The following is a 25,084-nucleotide window of genomic DNA, read 5'->3' on the forward strand; positions in this document are numbered from 1 at the left end:
CATATGTCCTTTCTGTCTGCTCCAGCTGTGCAGAGCACAACATACTGGAATTAAGTGGGGACACACTGTCTGGAGTGGACTGCAAGGCCTATGCAGACTGATGCAACCTGTTCATCTTAATTGAAGAGAGAAGAAAAAGGAGGGATACTTTTAGCGTGAGAGACAGGAGGTTTAGAAGGGATTTAAGGAAATGTTTTTTCACATGCTGGGTAGTGGAGGTTGGGAATGCACTGTCCGGTAGAGTAATTGAAGCAGATAACCTCACCACCTTTAAAAAGCTATTTGATAAACACTTCACGTATGTTAATATTCAAAGCTATGGGCCTAGTGCAGGAAACCAGGACTAGTCTAGGCAATAGTGCATTTTTGGTGGTACAGATATGATGGAACAAAGGGTCTCTTCTGTACAGTTTGATTCTATACTTGCCCCGTAGAGTCTTGGAAACAGCCAACTGCATACAAATTTAGTGCAGCTGGCATGTTGACAGTCATCAGAAAGTGTCAATCATTCGTGCATTTAGCTCACAGGTACTGGCACATTATAGGTTAATGCAATTGCTTCCTGAAGGGCCTTGCATTGCTCACAAGCAGAGCCCGTCTGCTCAGACAGAGAAACAAAAATCTACTCCGCTCACTCTGAATGTGGTCACTGTCATTTTCCATTCGCATTGTGCATTTGTAATTCAAATGTGGTTAGAAGACAACACAGACCGCACTTGATCAGTGAGTCCCAGGCTCACCCTAGTAATTGTGGGCACTCTTGAACATCTAAAATCCCTGCAATCCCTGTCTACTGAATCCATACTGAGCTTCCTCATGACCCCTTTCAAAAAGTGTTCATCTCCCAATATTAAGCCCTCTGCCTCGGCCCTACAACTTAGCCATGCCAACCATTGGCCCTGACAGGCAGGACAGTGGAGTATGGGGTGGATAAGACCACCAATGACATCCCCCTTCTCTTCTACCTACCCTGCAATAACCCACGCCCCCATCCACCTTTACAATCATTGTCCCCTTTGTGACAAAACATTCTGCCTCCATTCCCCTCAATCATCTTCCCCAATTACTCTACCACAACAGTGGCCCCTGATGATCCTTTGACTTCCATTGACCTCCACCCCTGACTAATTGGATAGACATGACCAACTGATGAATGATTGAGCTCCTGACTGATCTCAGTACAGCTTCCTGACTGACTTTCCCTCCCTGGACTGGTTGAACTGGACCTGCAGGATTGACCATGGTTCACTCCCTGGACTGTAGTGATACAGGAGCTACTGACCCTGACTGACAAGCAGCTTACTGATTATACCCAGACCTCTGGCCTAAGATCAAACACTGCCCATGACTGACTAGCAGGAATCCCTGAGGATAACAGTCTCCCTTGTCATGATGGAGGAGTACTCTCTTCAGATTTTGCAACCTGGCCATCTAACTGAAGCATTTTCAGCGTGTATATAAGCTGGTAGAATATCATGCATACCTTTGAAACTCTGATACAATGGTGCAAAAATAATAATTAATGCTATGGAGATGAGGAAGAAGTCATTGTTTTTTTTTTACAGAGAATTGTTTCATTACATTTCTGCGGTGGTATTTAAAATTGTTTGGGCTCCTGTGATCATTTATTGATTATTCCTGATTAATTCCTGGGTATGCTGTTTTAAAGATCCAGAGGATTTTAAGGTGGGACTTTTAGAGTTTCAATATGTGCTTCGGTGAGGACTTGATCTAAAGAAAGTCACCACACTGAGATGTATAGGCAGGGGTGAAATGAGAAGTGATTAAGGTGTTGGATCATTTAGGAAATGCCTATTACCGCAGTGTTGATTCAGAATTGCTTAGTAGCAACAAAATTGCCGCAAAAGAAAAAGGTGCCCTGCATTGTTTTCCTCTTATTATGAAAGCATCCCTTCGAAAGGCCAAGTGCATGTGAGCTCTTTGGAATTGTTCTATACTTACAGGCAGACAGAATGACACATGCATAGAACAGTGCAACAGATCTCTCCCTACTCAGCAGGGTGGATGTTGAGGGCTGACCCCAGTTTGGGAGCCAGGCTGTCATTTAAATAGACTTGGCAAGCTTTCTAAAGCAAATAGGTGGCAGCAACTAAAGTCCTTGAGAGGGGAGAGTAGTGAGGGTAGAGCGGAACCCAGTGTGAGAGTCATCCAGATTATTGGGATAAACAATCATTTATGCCCTTCTTGGCGATACGAATATACTTTAAAGCTTACCCTTTTTTGTTCTGATCCACTTTACACCAATGGTAAAGGTGGTTAGGTTATTTACACTGCCTCATCCACCCAAATGTCTCCAAAAGTAGAACATTAGTTTCATAGTAAAGGGACTATGACCGCAAACAGACAAGAACATTGGTCTTACAGGAGATCACTGCTTTACAAATGACATTAGGCAGAGTGTTGGCTATATCAGGTCCACCAGCAAGTCCACTGACTCCCTTCTGGATCTGTTTGTTCCTCAGTGACATCACTTCTGTCGCATTAAAATTGGCCCAGTTTGCTACAATCGTTAATTACTCTTTAATAAAGCAGTTGAGGATCTAAACCAAATAACTCAATTTTCTGGGATAGTTAGGTATACTTTCGAAATTATTACGAGAGTACATATGCTTAACATTTAGAGTCTTAGTCTTGGTTACAAGGAGGTTTCTCAGCATGGTTACACTGAGAATGCTAATTTTAATAAAAAGCAAACTAGCTGGCTTTTACAGAGTATCTGCTACCACTGTAGCCGTAATTACCTGCAGCAAACCAAAATTTATCTCACTAACATAAAGTGATGCGTTTTAACACTGCATGTGGGCAAAATACTCAATGGTTACTCTGTTTAGAGAAATGATACTTCATGTGGGCAAACAATTCAAAGATCAATATTAGAAGCAAAGGGTTCTGTGGTAATTAAGTGTAAAATTTCACGTTGAGATTTATTTTATTCTTTATTGAATTGAAGCATTTATACTGTGCTGTAGTTTATTGATAAATTGATTAATTCAGCTACACAGTGGAGTGAGGACAAATGTAGATTGATGAACAGCTCTTCACTATTCAACTGGGACTGCTGGTGATTAATTGCAATCCATATTTATTTTAGCACTGTAAATAACTTCATATGAATGGATATTAAATGTATGTGACGTCCAGATGTTATCCTTTACTAGCTCATCTTTGCATCTGCAGCTTGTAGAACTGAATGAACAACGACAGAGAAATCAATGCGCACGTTGTCATTTAGTTTGCTGGTGCCTGTGCTTATTGTGGTGAAAAATTGCAATGCTGATGGGTGGAGTGCCACCTACACCTAGTGATGTTAATAAGCAAACTCAGGTCAGAAATATCAGCAGCTTGTTATAAAGCTGCACTCTACCAAAACACATGCATTTTAGAATAACAACTGATACTATCAGTCCTCATAGAATCAAATAAAGGTCACACCGCAGAAAGAGGCTATTTAATGTTGTAGCTTTATTTGCTGTCTGAAGGAGCAATTCACCTATAGTGCTCCCATCTTTCCCCCTCAACTCTACATTTTTTTTTTCTCTCTCAGCTAGAGATCCAATTTCTTTCTGAAAGCCTCAAAACGACCCTACCTCTATCGCAGTCTCCAGTTGTGCCCTCTAGATCCTCACCACTTTCTGCGTGAAAATGTTTTCACCTCATGTCACCATTGTTTCCTTTGCCATTAAACATAAATCTGTGCCATCTAGCTCTTGATCCTTTCTGCTTCCAATGGGAACAGTTTGTCTCCATCTATTCTGTCCAATCCCCTCATGACTTAAATAGATGTGCAAAATCTCCTCAACCCTGTCTTCTGCAAAGAGAACAGGACCAACTTCTCCCATTGGTGAAGGTAACTGAAGTTCCTCAGCCCTGGAACCATCCTCCTGAATTTTTTCTCCATCTTATTTTATCTTTCCTTGTACATAGGTGCAATACTCCAAATGAGTTTGATTTAGTGTTTTACACATGTGTGACATAACTTCCGTGCTTTTTCACTGTATGGTTTAACAATTGCTCTCCTAACCTATCCTTCAATGACTTTGAATGATTAATGCAGCTTCATTTATATCATTTCCAATGATTTATGCATTCATACACCTATATCCTTCTGATTCTATACCACTATTAGAATCTTCTCTTTTATTTTGCAATGGCTTTCTACCTTTTTCCTGCCAAAATGAATAATTTTTCACTTCTCTGTATTAAGTTTCACCTGCCACTTGGATGTCATTGCACCAAACTGTCCTTTTGAACATCAACACTGTCCTTCTCACGGTTCACAATGCTTCTATGTTTCTTATCTTCTGAAACGTATTAACTTATGCCCTCTACACCAATGTCTGTGTCATTACTATATCTCTGTAAGCAACTGACCCCAGGGAGCTCCACTATAAAACCTTCCCCAGAGTAAAATATATCCATTAACCTCTTACAAAATAAACAACAGGCAGTGAAGGAGGCAAATGGTATGCTGGCCTTCATAGCAAGAGGGTTTGAGTACAGGAGTAAAGATGTCTTGCAGCAATTTCACAGGCCCTTGGTGAGACCACACCTGGTGTGTTCTGTGCAGTTTTGATCTCCTTCTCTGAGGAAGGATGTTCTGGCTATGGAAGAGATGCAGCAGAAGTTTACTAGGATGGCAGGGCTGACGTATGAAGACAGACTGGATCAATTAGGACTGTATTCACTTGAGTTTGGAAGAATGAGGGGTTTCTCACAGAAAACTATAAAATTCCAACAGCACACAACAAGATATATGCAGGAGAATGTTTTAGATGATTGGGCAGTCCAGATCCAGACTCAAAATTGAGGATCATAGTCTGAGGATATGGGGGACAGAGATGAAGAGAAATTTTTTCGCCCAGATAGTTGTGAGCCTGTGGAATACACTGTCACAGAAAGTAGTTAAAGCCAAAACCATGATATACCTCACCCAGTGGATGAATGCAGACATTTCTTTTAATCAACCTATCTGGATGATATGTCTACACACACCTCTGGAGTAGGTGGGACTTGAACCCAGTATTCATGATTCAGAGGCAGGAACACTACCACTGTACCACAGGAGTCTTCAGCCCCATCTGATTCTCGTGTATTTTGAAAACTTATTCTAGTGGGAGCGTCTGCTCACATTCACCTTCACTTTCCATTTACAATATTGGAGTAGAATTCATAGGGTTTCCTTCGAATTGCTGGTTTTGTTCACTGCATTGACAGTGCATAAATCATACATTGATGTTGCTTATAGTACTAATTGGGAGGTCTTGTGGTGCTATGGTTAGTGCCTCTGCCTCTTAGCCAGATGAGTTTGCACATTCTCCCTGCGTCTCCGTGGGTTTCCTCCAGGTGCTCCGATTTCCTCCCACAGTCCAAACGTGTGCAGGTTAGGTGGATTGGCCATAGGAAATTCAGGGTTACAGGGATCGGTGGGGGGGTGGGGGGGGGGGGGCGGTGGGGGTGGTGTGGGGTGGGTCTGGACGTGATGGACTGAATGGCCTGCTTCCACACTGTAAGGATTCTTTGATACTAACATGGCTCTTCTGTGTCTCTCTCACTTTCTGAGCCCAAAACTCAATCTTGGAAACCTATGGAGCTATTGACTGAGAATCCAAGAGTCTCTGTTAAGCTTGCCATTCCAGAGCAAAAAAGAATAACAGTGAATCAGTTGGAACTCAGGTTTCACTCTTGCAATTCACATGCTGTAAACTGCAATGGCCTTTACTCTCTTGTCTGTATCATATCTCTTCCTGCTAATGTGACATCTAAGCTGCAAGGCCACAGCCACTGAGAAGCAAAGCGCATATCAATTGGTATGCCAATGCATAGTTTCCAATAGGGGAAGATTACTGCCATGCATGGCCCTCAGGTCCACACACCAGCAGGTACAGTTAGAGGGAACACCAAACTGTCTCCTCTGTAAGATAGTTACTTGTGCTCCACCTGTGTGTGCTTGGTGTTGTAGATGTAAGATATCGCATCCGACAATATGCTGAAGGGGGTGTTAGGTCCCAGAGCGTGCTTAGGGCAGGGTTGAAATCGGACGCAACAGTTAGGCAGTAATATAAAGCCAGAGATTGGAAACCATAGATTGGTGATTGAATCCAATGTTGGTAGAAGGTGGAGGGCAAGTCAAGAGCAGGGGGTGGGTATCTAGAATGTGGGTAAGGATGTCAGGTCCCAGCAGGGGTGGGGCAGCTGGGAAGGGCAGGTCCAATGGTGGGGAAAGGTCACCAGATCCAGAGTTAGAGAAGGGAGTTTGAGTCCAGAGCATGGAAAAGGGTGCCAAGACTCTGAGGAGAGTTGGGACAGGAGGGCAAGCGTTTGGGTCTGGAGTGGGGAAAAGGGGTTTGGGGTCTCAGAGATGCAGGGAGTGTGTCAGGCTTTAGGGATTGTAGGTAGGAATGGGTCCAGAGCAAGGTGGGAGATTGGGTCCAGCAGCAGGGAAAATGGCAATTCAGTTTGGAACAGGGCAGAGATGCATGAGTCTAGTCTGGATGGGATTGGCCCAAAAGGCAAGACAGAAGCTGTTGGAAATCTGGGTGAGGTGTAGTTGCAGGTATGTGAGCTAGGTTGGGGGTCAGGTGAATAGTTACCAGGAGTTAAACTGAATCACAGAATTGTTCCAACATCAAAGGAGGCCTTTCAGCCCATTATGCCTTCATCGGTTCTATTAACTAGTGCCAAATCTAGTACCTCATATCCCTGTACCTTATTTATATCCAGCTAATCTTTCAATGGCCTCTCAAGTGTTTCAAATGAACCTGCCTCCATCATATTTCCAAGCAGTCCATTCTGTACCCCAACCACTCGCTGTGTGGAAAAGCTTTCTTTCACATTACCCTGCCTTATTTGCACATCACTTTAAATCAATGCACTCTCATTCTTTTCTCTTTTTCAAGCAGCAATAATTTCTCCTATTTACTCTGTTCAGCTTGTTAAGACTTTGTAAACCTCTGTCAAATCTCCTCTCAGCTTTCTTCTCTCCAAGGAGAACAGTCCCAAATTATTCAATCCATTTTCATAGCTAGAGTCTGTCCTTCCTTGTACCATTCCTATAAGTTGCTTCTGCACGGTCTGTAATGTATTCACATCTTCTCTATAATGTGGCTCTCACAATTATGCACACTACTCCAGCAGAAGTAATTACATCTTGTACTAATTCAACATCACCTCCTTGCTCTTGTACTCTAGGTCCCTATTAATAATGCTGGGAACTTTGGATGTTTCATTAACTGCTCTCTCCACCTTCTGCTGCTACTTTCAGTGATCTGTGCAACTAAACACTCAAGTCCCTCTTCTCCTGCATCCCTTTAGAATTGTACCCACTATTTTATATTGTTTTTCAATTTTTTTTGACAGAACTGATAGACAATGACAAGAACGGATATAGAAGGCAGATCTAAGATCAAATCAGTCATTACTACTGGAGACTACAAAAATAATGGGATAAAAACCTGTGTTTATACGTTTATTATGTTTATTTACATTAATTATATATACGTGAAACTATATTTAAATGTATTTATCATTCAAAACAAAACAGATGAATTAGTACAAATTGAGATAAATAAATATGACCTAGTGGCCATAACTGAGAATGTGAGAATGAACTAGATTGGGACCTGAATGTTAAAGGGTATGTGGCAGAAATCTAGGAAAGGGTGGAGGAGTGGCTGTGTTAATTAGATATAATACTAACACAATAGAGAAGGATGACCTTAATTCAGGAATCCAGGATATAGAAGTAGACTGCGTAAAGATGGGGAACTATAAAGGCAAGGGGTCACTTGTTTGAGTTGTACACAGACCTTTGAACAGTAACTACATGGTTGGACAGGGTGACAAGGAAAAAAATAATGGGAGCTTGTCAAAAGGGTATGGTAGTTTTAAAGGGGGCTATTAACTTACATATAGACTTGGAAAAATCAGATAGGAAAAAGTTATCTAGAAGATGAATTTATTGAATGTTTTTGGACAATTTCTTAGACCAGCATGTTGTGGCACCAATCAGAAAAGAGGCAATCTTGGACCTGGTTTTGACTAATAACATTGGATTAATTACTGATTCATCGTGGAAGTGCCCCTGTGCAGCAACAATTGTAGCACGATTGAATTTTACAAACAGGTTAGGAGAGAGAATTGTGGTCCAAGATGACATTGAATTTAAACAGGGAAATTATCAGGGTGATTTATATTAAGAGATAAGTCAACAGAGATGAACTGGCAAACATTTAAGGGGATATTTCAGAAATTGCAGAACAGATACATTACAAAAAATAAGAAAAATTTTAAAGGGACAGACCTGCCATTTGTGGTTAACTAGAAAAGTCAAAGAAAGATCAATCTTAAAGAAAAGACCTAATTCTACAAAGGTAGCTGGTAAGTCTGAATGTTGGACTGAATATATAAAAATTTTACTATAATATTAATGAAAAAAAAACACAAAATAAAGTTAGTCAAAAATATAAAACCACACAGGAAAACTCTGTTCAAATATTTTTAAAAAGAGTTACTGAATTAAGTGTTAGTTCAATAGAAAATGTGTCTGTGGAATTAGTAATGAATGATACATAAATGGCAGATGAACTGAACAGATATTTTGCGTCAGTCTCCACGAGAGAGGGTGCAAGTAATATCCCAGATAAAAGCTATAAATCAGGAATTGAAAGGGAGAGAGGAACTCCAGAAAATTATAATTACCAGGGAAACAGTACTGAATAAATTGTTGGGGCTGAGAGTTGATGGATTCCCAGGTTCTAATAGATTTCATCCAAGGTCTTAAGAGAACTAGCCAGTGAGATAGGTGATGCATTGTTTTTAAATTTCCCAAAACTCATTAGATTTAGGCAAAGTTCCTCTAGATTGGAAAATAGCTAATGAAAGTCCTTTATTCAAAAAGGCAGGAAGATGGAAAGCAGGAAACTATACGCCAATTAGTTTAATGTCTGTCAGAGGGAAAATGTTAGAAGCTATTATTAAAAACATTATAACTGGGCACCTCGATAATTTCAAGGCAATCAAGAAGAGCCAACATGATTTTTTTTTTCTCCAAAGAGAAATCATGTTTAATTAACTTATGGGACTCCTTTAATGAAGAACTTATGCTCTAGAAGAAGGGGAACTAACTTAGATTTCCAGAAGGCATTTGATGAGGTGCCACATCAAAGGTTATTGCAGAAAATAGAAACTTATGGTGTGGGGGGGATGGGTAATATATTAGCATGGATAGAAGAATGACTTGCTTACAGGGAGCAAAGAGTAGGAATAACTGGGTCTTTTTCAGTTTGGAAGGATATCATGGGTAATGTGCCACAGGTACTGGTGCTGGGCCTCAGCGCTTTACAATTTATATATATTGTGGTTGGTTGGCTAGCCGAACTGGTTTGTTGTTCCGCAGACATTTCATTACCCTGCTGGGTAACATCATCAGTGCAGCCTCCAATGTGTTTTCCCACCTGGTTTTTAAACTCTGGAGTCCGTTGAGCTGGATTACCTCACTTCCAGTTTTCCTCTGTATTGGAGTGTACAGGCGGTCGAGTTCTATGTGTTTGTTGATGGCTTTCTTCGTGGAATACCAGACTTCTAGGAATTCCCGTGCCTGTCTCTGCTTTGCTTGTCCCAGGATTTTGGTGTTGTCCCAGTCAAATTGGTGGTTCTCCTTATCCATGTGGATAGAGATGAATGAGTACGAGAACGCATAGCGTCCAGTACAGACTGACCCGACACCGCAACTAGGCAACAAGATCCTCTACACGCTAAAAAGACTCAGACAGGACAGATCAACAAAGCAGACTTCTTAAGAATGAAACTCAAAGGAACCAACACATCCCGATTCTACGGCCTCCCGAAAGTGCACAAGCCGGAAGTACCCCTTAGACCCATTGTCTCCATACCAGGCACTCCATCACACAGATTAGCCAATGAACTACAAAGGAAACTCAGGCACCTAGTCAACAAGTCACCCCACTCTATCCACTCAGCCCAAGAATTCCTCAACTCCATCAAAGATATAAGGACAGATGACGAGGAGACCATGATATTGTTTGATGTCACTGCCCTATTCACATCAGTAGACATACCACTAGCAAGGGAAACAATGACAGCAATACTAGAACAAGAGCAAGACCCCAGTGAAACCACCTCCACAGACAACATGCTGAACCTATGCCTCACCACCCACTTCACTTTCAACGGCCAAACATACAAACTGATCAACGGGACACCCATGGAATCGCCTATCTCCGGACTTATAGCCAAGGCAGTGATGCAAAGACTGGAAAGGACGGCCATTCCACTAATCCAACCAAAACTAAGGATACGCTACATGGATGACACCTTTGTCATCATTAAACAGACCAAACTAAAGGAAACACACAAACGAATAAAATTCACCAGAGAGGAGGAGAAGAACAAACAGCTCCCATTCCTAGATGTCATGGTAGAGCGCAGGACAAATAGGGAACTGCAAACGAAAGTACACAGAAAAGCCACACACACTGACCAGGTACTGAACTTCAACACACACAAAAAAAGCTGCGTGCAAACATTATTTAAAATGGCAACAACACACTACTGCAGCAAAGAATTACCCCGAGAGGAAGAAGAATACCTCTTCCAGGTTTTCAAGGATATCGAAAAAATTGGGTCAGAAGATGCCTACACGAACAACACCAGGAAGATACTACACGCCCCGACACACTCATCACACTACCCTACATCAGGAACACATCAGAACTAAAAACAAGACTCCTACGACCGCTGGGCATCAAAGTGGCACACAAACCCACATCACCCCTACGACAGCTGCTCACCCGAACCAAAGACCCACTTCCCACTATGGACAGGACCAATGTCATCTATAAGATTCCCTGCAGAGACTGTGACAAACATCACATCGGACAAACAGGAAGAAAATTTACAACAAGGGTACACGAACATCAATTGGCTACAAAAAGACACGACCAATACTCACTCATCTCTATCCACATGGATAAGGAGAACCACCAATTCGACTGGGACAACACCAAAATCCTGGGACAAACAAAACAGAGACAGGCATGGGAATTCCTAGAAGCCTGGTACTCCACAAAGAAAGCCATCAACAAACACACAGAACTAGACCCCATATACTCTCCACTACGAAGGAAACCGGAAGTGAGGTAATCCAGCTCAACGGACTCCAGAGTTTAAAAACCAGGCAGGAAAACACAACGGTGCTTCATCGGAGGCTGCATTGATGTTACCCAGCAGGGTAATGAAACGTCTGCAGAACAACGAACCAGCTTGGCGAGCCAACCAACCTCAACATCCACAACCCGAGCGACAAATCTACTCTAAAACCTTAGAAATTTATATATATGATTTGGATGAAGTGTTCAAAGGTACGGTAACTAAATTTTCTTCCTTCAAACGTAATGCCTTAAATTTGCAAGTTCAATTGCTTTTGCCGACTCACATTTCCTATGTATACCATTCAAAAGTATGTCACTTTATATACCATGTTTCCTGTGCTATTTATATGAGAACAGAAGTGGACCAGTACTGACTCATAGATACTTTCCAACATTTCTGCAAACTGAACCATCAACAACTTTGTTTCTTATCTATTAGGAAATCTTCCATCCATTTTGCCACTTTTCCTCATACAGCTGTATTTTTCCTTTGTCCTCCTTGACAGACACCTTGAAAAGCTTTCTTCTGACAATCCCTATATACCTCAGTTACTGCTTTCACTGTTGTTATCTGACCAAATTGATTACCAGATCCTTTGTCCACCTTGAATTCTACAAAGCTCTTCAAAGCCACTTCCTTTCAATGATGATATCTATCACATATATTCCTTTTTTTAAACCTAAATTTATTCTTCCATCATTTTAAAAATTATGAAATACTTTACCAGAATGCCACAATTCTCACTTTATTTCAAGATTCTGGACTATTTAACAGTTCTTTTACCTTTAAAACTCTTATGAGAAACCTTAATATTTCTTATCATATTGTCTCAAATATTTTCATTTATCTTCCCATTCAATACTTTGTTATATTTTTGGATCATTTCTGATCACCTTAAGCCTAATTATTTTGGATGTCATTTAAAGCTTTTAAATATGCATCATTTCTCATTTATAAAAAAAAGTGTCCATCAACATCTTAATATTGTAGTTAGATTTCAATGACATACCTGGGAAATGAACAATAGAACGTGCGTCTGATAATTGCTTTGAGTTATTCAACTTAACTTGCATCTGCCAGCGATGTTGGTTCCAATCAATGAAAGCAATAAGAAAATTCAAATCATATCTGTCTTAAATTTAAAATGTTGTATTTATTTTGCAAAGGACTCCTACAGATCTGTTTACCGTACCACCATCCCACAATTAGATACAATGCCTTACTATTAACATAGAGCCATTTCATATTCCAGTAAAATCTAATGAAACAGGCCCAACTAGAAGAAGAGCATTTCACTGATGTGGCAGATCTATAACCTGAACTCATTACATGTTAATTGAGAGCCAAGGGCTTCAATCATAAACAACTAAGAAAATAACCTCCCATTTTAATGTTAATTAGCGAGCTGCTCAAGATTCTGAGGCTCATTGTGTCCCATAAAATAAGCAGGATTTACTGGCTTTTGTTGTATTTATGTTGTAAGACTCTGGAACTATATTTAACAGCATGCGGTTTCAAAGAGACATCAGTTTGTAGAGGCTGAAGAAGTTCAATCTGAAAGAGCTCTAAGAATTTTCCATTATATGGGAAAAAGGCACCATTTCTCACTCGTCACTCACTTTCAAATAGTCTTTCGTATTTGCAAAGGACAAGGAGCTAGGTTGTTCAAGACAGAATGACTGGGGCACTTATTTCATTTTCACACTCACCTCTTTTTTTTAAGATGTATGTAATTCTGGATGGTTGAAGTTTTGAGGCACTTTGAGATTTTAAGGGGCTGCCTTTGATGCCCCATTTAGAAAGGGTTGGATGGCAGGTGATGGGAGGGCATAAAGTTGGATTTCATTACAGTGGTGCCATGCCCGTTGCCTGACTGCCCCACGAACATTTTACCAATGGCAGGGGAACATCAGGCAGACCTTTTGCTCTTTGTTCAGTTGAGGCCCTCAAGTTATTGATGACTGCCTATGGCAGAGGAAGTCGGTGCCAACTACCATGCGACCTTGTAACCAAGTTGGGAATGATGGGTGCCTCATGTTCTTGCATCCAGTGCCTCTTGGAGGACTCCTTCAAGGATCACTAACAGCCGCTATTCCCTTCCCCTTTAACAAGCTCATCGTTTCCAGCTTCCAACCCACTTCTTTGTGGCCTGCCTGCCTGGTCCCAGAAAGACCTCGGCCTGATCGTCTGGGCTCAGTCAGTGCTTCCTCTTTGGGACTGCCGTAGTACCAGCACTGCCAATGCTCACAGTGGCTCTGATAGGGTGAAAGAACTGCCAGCTATTGGATTAGCCAGCAGTGCTTGGAGGTGAGACTTTCTCTCTGATGTGGGTGGATATTCCGCCTCAAGCCAATTAAAGACCTAAGAGCATTTAATGGCTACGGTGGAAAGCAGCCAAGGCCAGGAGGGTTTGCCCTAACTTCAATGCACAGGAGATACTAATGCCTTCTTCCTCCCCGCCACTGTATCTGTATCAGTCCATTTAGTATGCTACAGTTTCTTCGAACAACTCTGAAACTACAATCATGAGATCAGTGTTCTGGGGCTATGGGTTCAATTCCCACCATGGGAGACAGTGAAATTTTGGACTTATTAGGAACAGTAAAAATTGGTTAATGCAGGGGAGGTTTTGTCTCACAAACTTGATTGAGTTTTTTGAGGAAGTGACAAAGATAATTGATGAGAGTAAGGCAGTGGATGTTGTATACATGGACTTAAAGCATTTAATAAGGTTCCTCTTGATAAGCTGGTCCAGAAGATCAAATCACATACAATCCCTGGTAAGTTGCAAGTTGGATACAACATTGGCTTGGCCACAGAAGACAGAGGGTAGTTGTGGAGGAGTGTTTTCCTGCTTGGAGGTCTGTGACCAATGATGTTCTACAAGGATCAATGCTGGGACCTATGTTGCTTGTGATAAAGATTAAATATTTGGATGAAATGTTGGTGGTCTGCTTAGTAAGTTTGTGGAGAACACAGCATTGGTGGAGTTGTGGATGGTAAGGAAGGATATCAAAGGATGCGACAAGATATAGATCAGCTGGAAAGTTGGGTGGAGAAATGGCAGATGAAGTTTAATCCAGACAAGTGTGAGGTGATGCATTTTGGGAGGTTAAATGCAAAAGGAAAGTGTACAGTGAATGGCTGGACCCTTAGAAGCATTGATATACAGAGGGATCGTGGGGTCCAAATCTATTGATGCCTGACAGTGGCAATGTAAATGGATAATGTGGCGAAGAAGGTATACGGCATGCTTGCCTTCATCGGTTAGGGCATTGAGTTATAAAAGTTGGCATGTCATGTTACAACTCTATAAGACTTTGGTCAGGCCACATTTGGAGCACTATGTGCATTTCTGTTCACTGCACTATAGAAAGGATGTGGAGGCTTTGGAGAGAATGCAGAAGAGGTTTACCAGGATGTAGCGTGGTTTGGATTGTATTAACTAAAGAATTGGATTGTTTACACTACAGCATCAGAAGCTGAGGGCTGTACTGATAGAAGTGTATAAAATTATGAGAGGCATAGATGGGGGGATAATTGGAGTATTTTTCCCAGGCTGAAACTGTCAAATACTAGAGCATGGATTTAAGGTGAGAGGGGGAAAATTTAAAGGAGATGTGCAACTAAAGCTTTTTTTCCCACACTAAGGGTTGGTAGGTTTCAGGGGAGGTAGTACAAGCAGATAAAAAAGCAAAGTTTAAGTGGTCTTTAGACAGACACATTAACAGGCAGGAAATAGAGGGATATGGAGAACAATGTGCAGACAAATGGGATTAGTTCAGAATTGCATCACAGTCAGCATAGACATGAAGGGCCTGTGCCTGCGCTGTATGTTCTATGTTTTAATTATCAATTTACCATGAGTGATTGTTATGATCTCCTTTATCTATTATTCATATTACTGCAGATTAATTTACTTTTAAAATTCAAACACAGAAACAATATAATTTTGATAGTGCAAACAAGTTGCTTCTGTATAATGATTTCAACTTATGGTTTTTCAAACTACTTCTCTTCCAGCATCAGATCAAAGGGAATGAAAGAACAGCCTCATTGGGTACCATAATGCCTCTTCCTCGGAGTGCCTACTGGCAACACATTGCAAGACAGCACAGTGTAAATCAGCTCCATATCTTTGAAGGTAGGTACAAGGAAACTGTGGAAAATTGGTAAGTGAAAATCTTTGGAAGCATATATTGCAGTCAATAGTATTTGATACAGAAAGTCATGTGCACTGGCAAATCTTTGAAGCAATATTTACAGGTCTTGTTGGATGGTTAGCATTAACCCCAGCTAAATGCTGCCTTGATGTAAAGGGCAGTCACTCTCACCACACCTTTGGAACTCAGCAGTTTCACTCATGGCTGGAGAGCCAAGTGGCCCTGGAGGATTCCAAACTGTGCATTAGTGAGATTATTGATACTTATTGATGTAAGTGCTACTTGATAAAGCAGTTGATGACATATCCCATCACTTTGCTGATTTAGGTCTTGAGAAAGTTGCAGGACAGACTGGAAAGGGTGAGCCTTTGTAATTACACACAGACCATTGTTGGCCACTAATAGTCCCCATTAGTAGCTGTTCATTCTCCTAGGCTAATGTTATCCAGCCCTTTGTCTGTTCAACTGTTCTGATCTCTTTTTGGGCTCTATCTCCATCTATCATTTACTCCTTACCTCCTACACCCACCCTACCTTCTGCATAGAAAACAAGTATTTCCTAGCTACCATCAATTCCGAAAAGGGTCATGACCCAAAATGTTAACTCTGGTTTCTCTCCACAGATGCTGCCTGACCTGCTGAGCTTTTCCAGCAAATTTAGTTGTTGTATTTTTACTAAGGCGAGCTTTTTATTTTTGATTTTATAAATCAGGAGAGTTTGAATTCCTTCAGCTGCAGAGTTGGGATTTTAACATGTCTCTAGAAAATTAATCAAAGTCTCTGGATTACCACTCCAATAATTTTACCAAGATTTTACATTGTCTTAATAAATGGACAGGATTTGGGCTGTCACAAGTGATGTAATTATTTCAGAATCTTCAGACACTCCACTGCTCTTGTAGCCACCGTATTTCTAAGTTTTCCAAGTTATCTTCCAATTAATGCTGACTCCCAGAAGTTTGAGCTTCAGTTGTGGGAATGATGTTGAACCTCAAAGGAAGATAGATGGTTCTTTCTCGTTCAAAATGGCCACTGCCTGCCACTAAGCTTGGGCAAGTGTAACATACCACATATTAGCTCGAGTACGTACCATTCCAGGTATTGCTGTATCCAGGCATGGACTATTTCAGTATCCATGGAGTTGCAGACAACACTAAACCTTGTGCAATCAATGAATAGTCCCACTTCTGAACTTACGGTAAAAGTATTAAAAGGTGTTGGGACTGAGCACAATATTGTGAGTGATGTCCTGGAACAGAGATGATTGAGTTCCAATAACTTCAGTTGTCTTCCTTTATACTCTGTAACAAAGGGAGGGATTTCCAATTAACTTTAAATCTGTCTCACGCAATAGAATGCGTGATTTGACATAATGAGCTGTTAACCTCACCTCTTCAATTTAGATTTTTTTTCACCACATTTGTCCATGGGCCAAGGATGTAATGAGGTCAGAACCCAAGTGTCACGAGCAAAACAACTCATAGCTCGCTCAGACATTTTCTCATGCTCTAGAGTTGCTCTGAAAAAGACATTAGTGACATCAGAGGATGCCTGCAAAATTAATTTTTTTAACCTGAGCCAGAGCAAACACGAGAGTTTCTGATGTTTCCACATTAAGAGTACAGCTGTTGCATTTCTGATTGTGTTCCTCCATGATTCATCTGTGGGCATTGGTAAGAACCCTAGCATCCAAAATTGATCAGACCCCAACCAGTATAGTGCATCAAGGAAGCCAGTTGATGCTAAGCAGCTTGTCAGAAGCATGGTGTTGAAGAACGAGGATGCATTTCGATGGCTCTCAAATCCTTTAGTCATTTTGCAATATAGATCGCTCAAGAGCTCAGTGTCAATAAATTTAGTTCCAGAAGACCATATTTACATAAGCTTTGATTTTTTTTGTTTCGGTACATGTGTTGGATATTACTTTGAAGCATTATACTCAACTAATTTGTCAAAGCATGCTCATCCACGTCAACCCCTTGCTAATCTATGTCGACTGAAAGCATCATCTAGCAGTTTTGATCTAACCTTCCAACAAATCCAAACATTTCTAGTTGGCAAGAGATGGTAAGGTGTATGCCATAGAATTGAGTAAGTGCTTAGAGGAAGTCAGGTTTCTGCATAGCTTTCTTGACCTGAAGATGATTTATGGGACTGTCCTAACTTTCCAAAAGGGAACTTCTCACAATTTCAGCCTCTTCCCCTTTAGACAATGGGATTTTCCTCATTGTATCAGCTTTTTTAACCAATTAATAGGAATGCCATATTTCTGTGAGCTGGGTGTCAGTCCAGGCCCACAAAAGGTCAGAGTCTGTAGGAGCCACAATGTCCACAGAGATACGCAAAAATCTCCTGTTTCTCTTGAAACAGCTTTTTTAAAAAAAATACTGCAGGCTTCTTTTGTTATGGCTGTGAACTATGTTTGATGACTGGAAACTGGTGTGGATTACAGGATATTAGTATGGGTAAACGGCATAACATTTCTTGCCAATGGCTCTATTCAAAGACTATCGTATTTTACTTTAAGACAGAAGTTGAAGAAATTATTTCAACAGGAAGATATGTACATTCTCTCTGAACTTTTGCTTCTCTCAAGTCTCTCTGCCATGCGATTGTTATATCATCATTGGCATAGGTTCCTATGTACATGTTCAGTAGTTAACCTATTACACTGCAGGAACTGAGGGATAAATATTTCACTTGGGTGTTGGTAAAGTTAATTTAGATATTTCAGAGAACTCGTACAGGACCTTTCTGGTGAAACAGTGTTTTACTTGTATTTCTTTCAATCTAGTCGATTGTATTTGGTGCACACATTGTGATTTCCTTTACATCGGTCTAAACACATCCACACTGGTGGACCACACCACTTTGTCAGTTAGAATGTCCCAATCTTCTAAATCTTGCCATTTCAACAAAACAACTTTCTCTCATACTAACATTTCTGTTCTGGGCCTTCATGTTCCAATGAAGCTCAATGCAAGCTGGAGGAACAGCAACTTATTTTCTGCTTAGGCACCTTACGGCTTCTAAGACCTAATTTGTTTAGCAATCTCAGTTAGATCTCGGTCCTCTATTTAAATGACATAACCCTGAGCACCCCACCTCCCCCCCCTCAACTATATTTTGTTTGTGCCTTGTTGATTTTGCTGTCAGAAAGCAGACACATATTCTCCTTTTCACGGTTGACATCTCTTGAACATCTCCATCTCTCCTTTACCACCGTTTGCACTCCCTTTATCTTTGCCGTGGACAACCTTACCATCTGTTCCAAGCACTCCTCCTCCTTTGTCAATAGCATTAAAAAACACCATTTTCCAGCTCCTTTGAGTTAATAGAATCATAGAATCCCTACATTGTGGAAACAGGCCCTTCGGCCCAACAAGTCCACACCAACCCTCACAGCATCCCACCCAGACCCGTCCCCCTGTAACCCACCTAACCTACACATCCCTGAACACCACGGGCAATTTAGCACGGCCATTCCACCTAGCCTGCACATCTTTGGACTGTGGGAGGAAACCGGAGCACCCGGAGGAAACCCACGCAGACACGGAGAGAATGTGCAAACTCCACACAGGCAGTCACCCAAGGGTGAAATCGAACCCAGGTCCCTGGTGCTGTGAGGCAGCAGTGCTAACTGCTGAGCCACCGTGCCACTCACATTCTGAGTTCTGAAGAACAATCACATTGAATTCAAAACATTAATTCTGTTTCTCACTTTCCAGATCTCCTGAGTTTCTCTAGCACTTTCACTTTTATTATTAGTGCAGGATGGAAATAAAGGAGGAGCAGCACTTGACTGGCTTATTGTGGCCTGTTTTCCTATGGTATTGCGGGAAATGAAAGTGGTGGCACAGTCACTACCATTGCATTTGTGGAGATGTCCTGACCGAGTGAATAAGCAGCTCAGAGCGTGTGCAGTGTTAGCGGTGTCAGGGTTTGGGGAAGAGTGACAACCAAGGAGTGAAGATATTACTGGCGATAATGAAAATCATCAAGCCTATAGTCTTGGTGGGAGGTGGATACAGTAGCAGAGAGAGAGTGAATGTAAGGTTTTGGAGAGAAGATAATGGCACTTAGACTTGTAGAGTGGTGAAGAGCATTGACCTTCATCCTGCATTGCTTGGCATTCTTCCAGACAGTTGTGTGTTAAACAAGATGGCAGCCTTGTACCAGGTTAGTATGGTCTGATGTAATGGTCTCGAATGCTGTTCCTGGATGAAGACCGAGTCCTGCCCAGGTACCATCTGCCCAGCAGGACTTTTAGGTCCCTGTCTGACAGCAGGGCACTGATTTCCCTGTTTGCCATGTTTACAGCAAATGTCAGGAACTTTGCAGAGCAGTTCCACACTAACACCGCTTGACAGGGTGCATAAAAGGTGTTGGGAAAAAACCCAATAGATATTGCAGTAAGAAACCTTCCAAAAAAAAACTCAACACAACTCAGACTTAACCAAAACAAATGTAGATTCAGCCCTTAAAATTTTATGGGGCTCGACAATGTAGATGAAAGAAGTATATGTCCCTTAGCTGGCTCTCTAGAAACAGGGAACACAGCCTCAGAATAAGGGGCATCGAGTTAGGACTGAGATGAGGAAGAATCTCTTCACTCAAATGGTGTCAAATATTTGGAATTCTCTGCCCTAAAGGTTTTCAGAGTCACAGCCACTAAATGTTTAAGACTATGATTGATGAATAGTTCCATTGTGAAAACAAAGGAAGTGGCCTTATTCCAATACTATTTTCCTGCTCTAGGAAATCTGCCATGATCTTGTTAAAGGGCAGACTTGAAGAGCTGACTGGCCTGCTCCTGCTCTTAGTTCTTGTGTAACTGTGTTACTGTCATGATGCTCATTTAATCCTGTCCAAAGGAATGAAAAGTTGATGATGAAGTTTTTCAAGAATGTGGCATGTGCTTCTTCCAGGCAGAAGGGCCACTTAAAAAGTAAGGCTCTGATGAATTTGGCAGTGGACCAAACATGATCAGAACAGGTTCTGGTTGATGCTTGGTTAAATTTGTGAGGGGTATAGCCAGTTTACAACCAATAATCATGCACAACAATTCGCCTTATAAATTTCTAGAGGTTTTTCACAGTTGCTCTGTCATCTTCATCATCTTCCTCCCTTGCCCATAGGCAGGTCTTTAGCAATTATTCACTGAACCACAGCAAAGCACTGTGACATTTACAATGGGAATAGTGAAGAGGCAGACTCTGAATTTACCTCATTTGGAACAGGGATAAAACCCTGTCCTGTTAGCACTACTTTGAACCGCGTACTTGGCATTTAGCCAACTGAACTTCCTAAATAAATGTCACGGTTATTTGCTACAGTAACGCTGTATAATGATAGTCTGAAATCTCATGATCAGGTTTAGCCGTATCATCATTCTCTCTAGTTACGTAGCACTCTGTCCAAGCATAAAAGAGCAGACTGTACTATACAACTTGTGTTCATTTCCAGCACCAATATTTTTTATGGCTTCTTTGAGTAAGGTAAGGAACAAGAGTTAAATGATGAGCAGTGTTATTTTGTGGAACTTCACCTAATAGGAACTGTCAGTGCTTGGAAACTCTTATAGAGCACATCCTGTTAATCATACCAGGCTGGCCTAGATTCTAAGGCAGCCTAGAAAGTTGGCAATATATAGAAAAAAAACCAAGACCCCCATGACTGTTATTTTTGTCTGAAAGCTGAAACAAAACTTTCAGCCTCCTCTGTATGCCTTTTCTGTGCACAATGAAGTTGTGGACGCCATATTTTAAGATTATGTGGATAAAATTTGTTTATAAAAATACTTCAGTTGTAATTACAAAGAAGTCTACGTGACTGAGACTTTTTTTGTTTCACTGCATATAAACTAAATGGAATTTGAGCAAAGTATCAGGTGAGTAGTGATCTTTTCCCTTTTCAAATTTAGTGAAGGTTTCATTAGATTGGAAAAGAGCAAATGTAACACCTCTATGCAAAAAGAAAGGGAAGCAGAAAGGTGGAAACTAAAGATTAGCAAAACTCTGTAAAATATAACAAAGAACTGCGGATGATGGCAATCGAAAACAAATGTTATTGCAGAAATTCAGCAGGTCCGGTTGTGGAGATATCAGAGTGAACATTTTGAAGAAGGGTAACTGGGCCTGAAACATTAACTGTGCTTTCTCTCCACAGATGCCAGACCTGCCGAGTCTCTCCAGCAATTTCTGCTTTGTTTTAACTTCAAATGGCTTCCCTAACACAGAATTTAAGATATCATTAAATATTTTGGAGCAAGGTGCACAGAAAAATTCAAAGTAATCAGGCAGAGTCAGCATAGTTAACAATATTTCTCCCTTTCACCAAACAAATTCTTTGGAATTGTTTGAGGAACTAACATGTGCTGTGGATGATGGGGAAATGGGGATATACTTTATTTAGATGTTCAGAAGTTAAGTGATAAGGTGCCACTTCAGAGATTATTGTAGAAAATGAAAGTTCATAGTCTAGGAGGTAACAACATACAGTCTTACACTCAGACATGGGCAAGGTTCCCCTTTTATTGTATTCTGGACAGATATCCCAAACTGTTAAGCTTACAATCAAAGGGGGACGAACTAGCTTAATTTCTTTATTCACTGATCCTGTCAGTTGGTTGCAACAAAATCAATTTAAAAATCCCTTCCCTTATCGATATCATTTTCCCAGACACAAATTATGTTTAAAATAAGCCAATGTAGCCAGGTTTTCTGGAGTCAATGAAGAATGATTTTATTAATTACTAAATGTGAGAAGAATTAGTAACACAACACATACACATATTAGAAATAAGCAGCGAGTCCAAAAAGATAAAAGTTAAATGAAACAGATTGGTTTCTAAATTGTTCATGAAGAGCAGATGGTTGAATGTTGCAGCCATTTGCAGTGGAGTTTAGCAGTTGTTTTGATATTGGTGGTTGAATAGACAATTTTTGAGATTCTTGGTTTTACAGGCTGAATGAAGTTCCTTTGTCCTGATTCCTTTTTGGTTTGCAGCATTTAAAGCAAAGGCCTACCTTTTGTTATCCTGTTACACAGGGGTAACTATAGGATAGTTGTTTGTGATATTCACAGCATGCAAATGATCAAACCCAGCATGGTACACATGAGAGCATTCAGTCGCCCTTCAGTGAGACAAAACTGGCCTTTCAATTCCTGTCCTTGTGTGTATTATTGGAGAGTGAAATAGACAGGTCTGCAAAAGGTTACTTTCTGCAGAGTGAAGAGATGATCACCCTTTCTTAGCTCTCCTTGCTAAGTATCTCCCTGTTTGAAGTTTCCCTGACAAGATACATGTGCAATATTCCATTGGCTTCACACAGGATTTTACCAGTCAATCAGTTTAAATATAGTTTTCCTTTAATATTCATCCTTTAAAAACAATTACAAGAAAACTGTTTATAAATACTATGAGGTTCTGATCCATCATCAATAAAAAGAGGGATAGATGGAAGATTTGGCAGCTCACAGGAAACAAAGAGTAGGCATAGATTTGTCATTTTTCTGATTGGGAAGATGTAGTGACTGTCACTGCTGGGACGTCAACTGTTTACAATTATATAAATGATTTAGGCAAAGGGATGGAAGGGATGGTTGCCAAATTTGCTGACACCACAATGATAGGTAGGGAAGTAAGATGTGAAGGGAACTAGACTACATGAATGGACAAGGTCTAGCAAATGAATATTAATGTGAGAAAATGTAAAACTGACCACTTTGACAGGGAGAATTAAAAGACAATTTAAATGAGAGATTACAGAGTTCTGAGATGCAGAGGGATCTGTATGTTGAAATGCATGAATTGCAAAAGATTTCTATACCAGGTACAGAAAGTAAGTCTGAAAGCTAACAGAATGTTATTATTTATTGTGAGGGGAATTGAATGCAAGATTGGGAAACGGTGGTTCAGTTATACATTGGTGAGACCACATATGGAGTAGTATGTACAGTATTGGTCAACTTATACAAGGAAGGGTTTAAATACATTGGAGGCAGTTCAAAGAAGGTTTACTAGACTAATACCTGAAATATGTGGCTTACTTATATCCACTGGAACCTTGAAGAGAAAGAGGTGACAATTGAAAAGGTATAAATGTGGTGAAGGGTCTTGACAGGATGGACTTGTAGAGGATTTTCCTCCAGGGTAGAATCTAGAACTAGATGTCACTATTTAAAAATAAACTGACCCACATTTAAGACGGCGGTTAGGAGAATTTCTTTTCTTATAATAGGCTTTGAGTCTTTGAAACTCTCTTCCTCGGAAGGTGGTAATGGCAGAGGTTTTTAACATTCTTAGGACGGAGGTAGATAGATTCTTGGTAAGCCAGAGAGTGAAAGGCTATAGAGCATAGGACGGTACAAGACAGGAACAGGCTCCTAAGCCCACAATGTTGTGCCGAACATGATGCCAAATTAAACTAATCCCTTCTGCCTACCCTCGGTCCACATTCCTCCATTCCTTGCATATTCATGTGCTTATCTAAAAACCCATTAAAAGCCCTTAGGTACAAGGCATACATGTGGAATAAAGCAGTCATGATCTTACTGAATGGCAGTTCAGACTCAAGGGACTGAATGGCCTACTTCTGTTCCTAATGCGTGCAGCCACATGTATGTTTTCTTTGATTTAAACAATTAGAAAAGTGTTGAAAGTCCTCATGGCTACAAAACCATTTCTATGTAATGTTCTGAAATAAATAGATTGAACAGGCTAATTGATTACAATGTAGATTCTATTTCTTTTCAGTGTTCTCTTAAATCCTTGGTCACTCAGAAATGTCAGGTCTTGAGGTGACTTTGAGCATGAATTTGAAAATAATTTCATACCTTATTTATGTAACTTTGACACACTGTTTTATTGATCTATTTGTTCTATTTTAAGCATCACCAAATGTCACCCCAAAATGGTATCCTCACACATTTATTTTGGTGTACAGTGGGATGCCAGTGCCAAACATTGTTGGTAGACATGTTCTGCTTTTATCTTCTAATGTGTAATTATTTTGACATTTATCCTAATGTGAAAATATCCTCCTTTCTTTAAATGTCAGTGATATTTTTGACATTGGGCGTGTAACAGGAAACTTTTTTTTGTGCTTACTGACCCTATAAAGTATCTGCAAGGATGGATACTTTTTATACAAGAATGTTTTTCATGAATACATTTAAAATCACTAAGGGCCCAAGACAAGAATGGAGATTATAAAGCACAATTAACTTACACTTGTGCTAATGAGGGCACCACATAGTAAGTATACAGTCTTCTCTTTTATCCATCTTCTATCCGCCTCTCCCTATTTATTTCAGAATCCCCTTCCCCTCCCCCATTTCTGAAGAAGGGTCTAGGCCCAAAACGTCAGCCTTCCTGCTCCTCTGATGCTGCTTGGCCTGCTGTGTTCATCCAGCTCTACACCTTGTTATCTAAGTAGAAAGCAGATAGGTTATCATTGCAATATCAAGGCAGTGCTATGCAGGCTGATGAGTGGCTAGATTCCTGAGTAGCTAGATTCCTGAGTAAATGGTAGAAAATCTTCAGCGGCTGCTACGAGTTCAAGATAACTAACTTAGCAAAGCCACAGTGTACCTCTTTAAGGAGTGCTGCATTTAGGCAGAGCAAATGATGGAATTCATGCACAAGCGAATTTGACCTGAGGAAAAACACAAGAATAACCTAATATGACAGACAGTGAGCTCCAAGATGCTTTGGTGCAGCAATAAAG

At 40.6% G+C, this 25,084-nt stretch overlaps 1 protein-coding gene across 1 annotated transcript in view; it reads left to right on the forward strand.

Moving 5' to 3' along the window:
• The window catches only part of LOC109928729 (docking protein 5-like), a 394,735-nt gene that overhangs the window by 355,597 nt on the left and 14,054 nt on the right, over window positions 1-25,084 (forward strand). Inside the window, exon 8 of the mRNA XM_048608408.1 lies at window positions 15,214-15,334. Coding sequence (XP_048464365.1) covers window positions 15,214-15,334 — 121 coding nt within the window. The remainder of the gene's footprint in view (window positions 1-15,213; window positions 15,335-25,084) is intronic.

This window comes from Rhincodon typus, chromosome 19 (assembly GCF_021869965.1).
Source record: "Rhincodon typus isolate 14 chromosome 19, sRhiTyp1.1, whole genome shotgun sequence".
Taxonomy (NCBI): Eukaryota; Metazoa; Chordata; class Chondrichthyes; order Orectolobiformes; family Rhincodontidae; genus Rhincodon; species Rhincodon typus.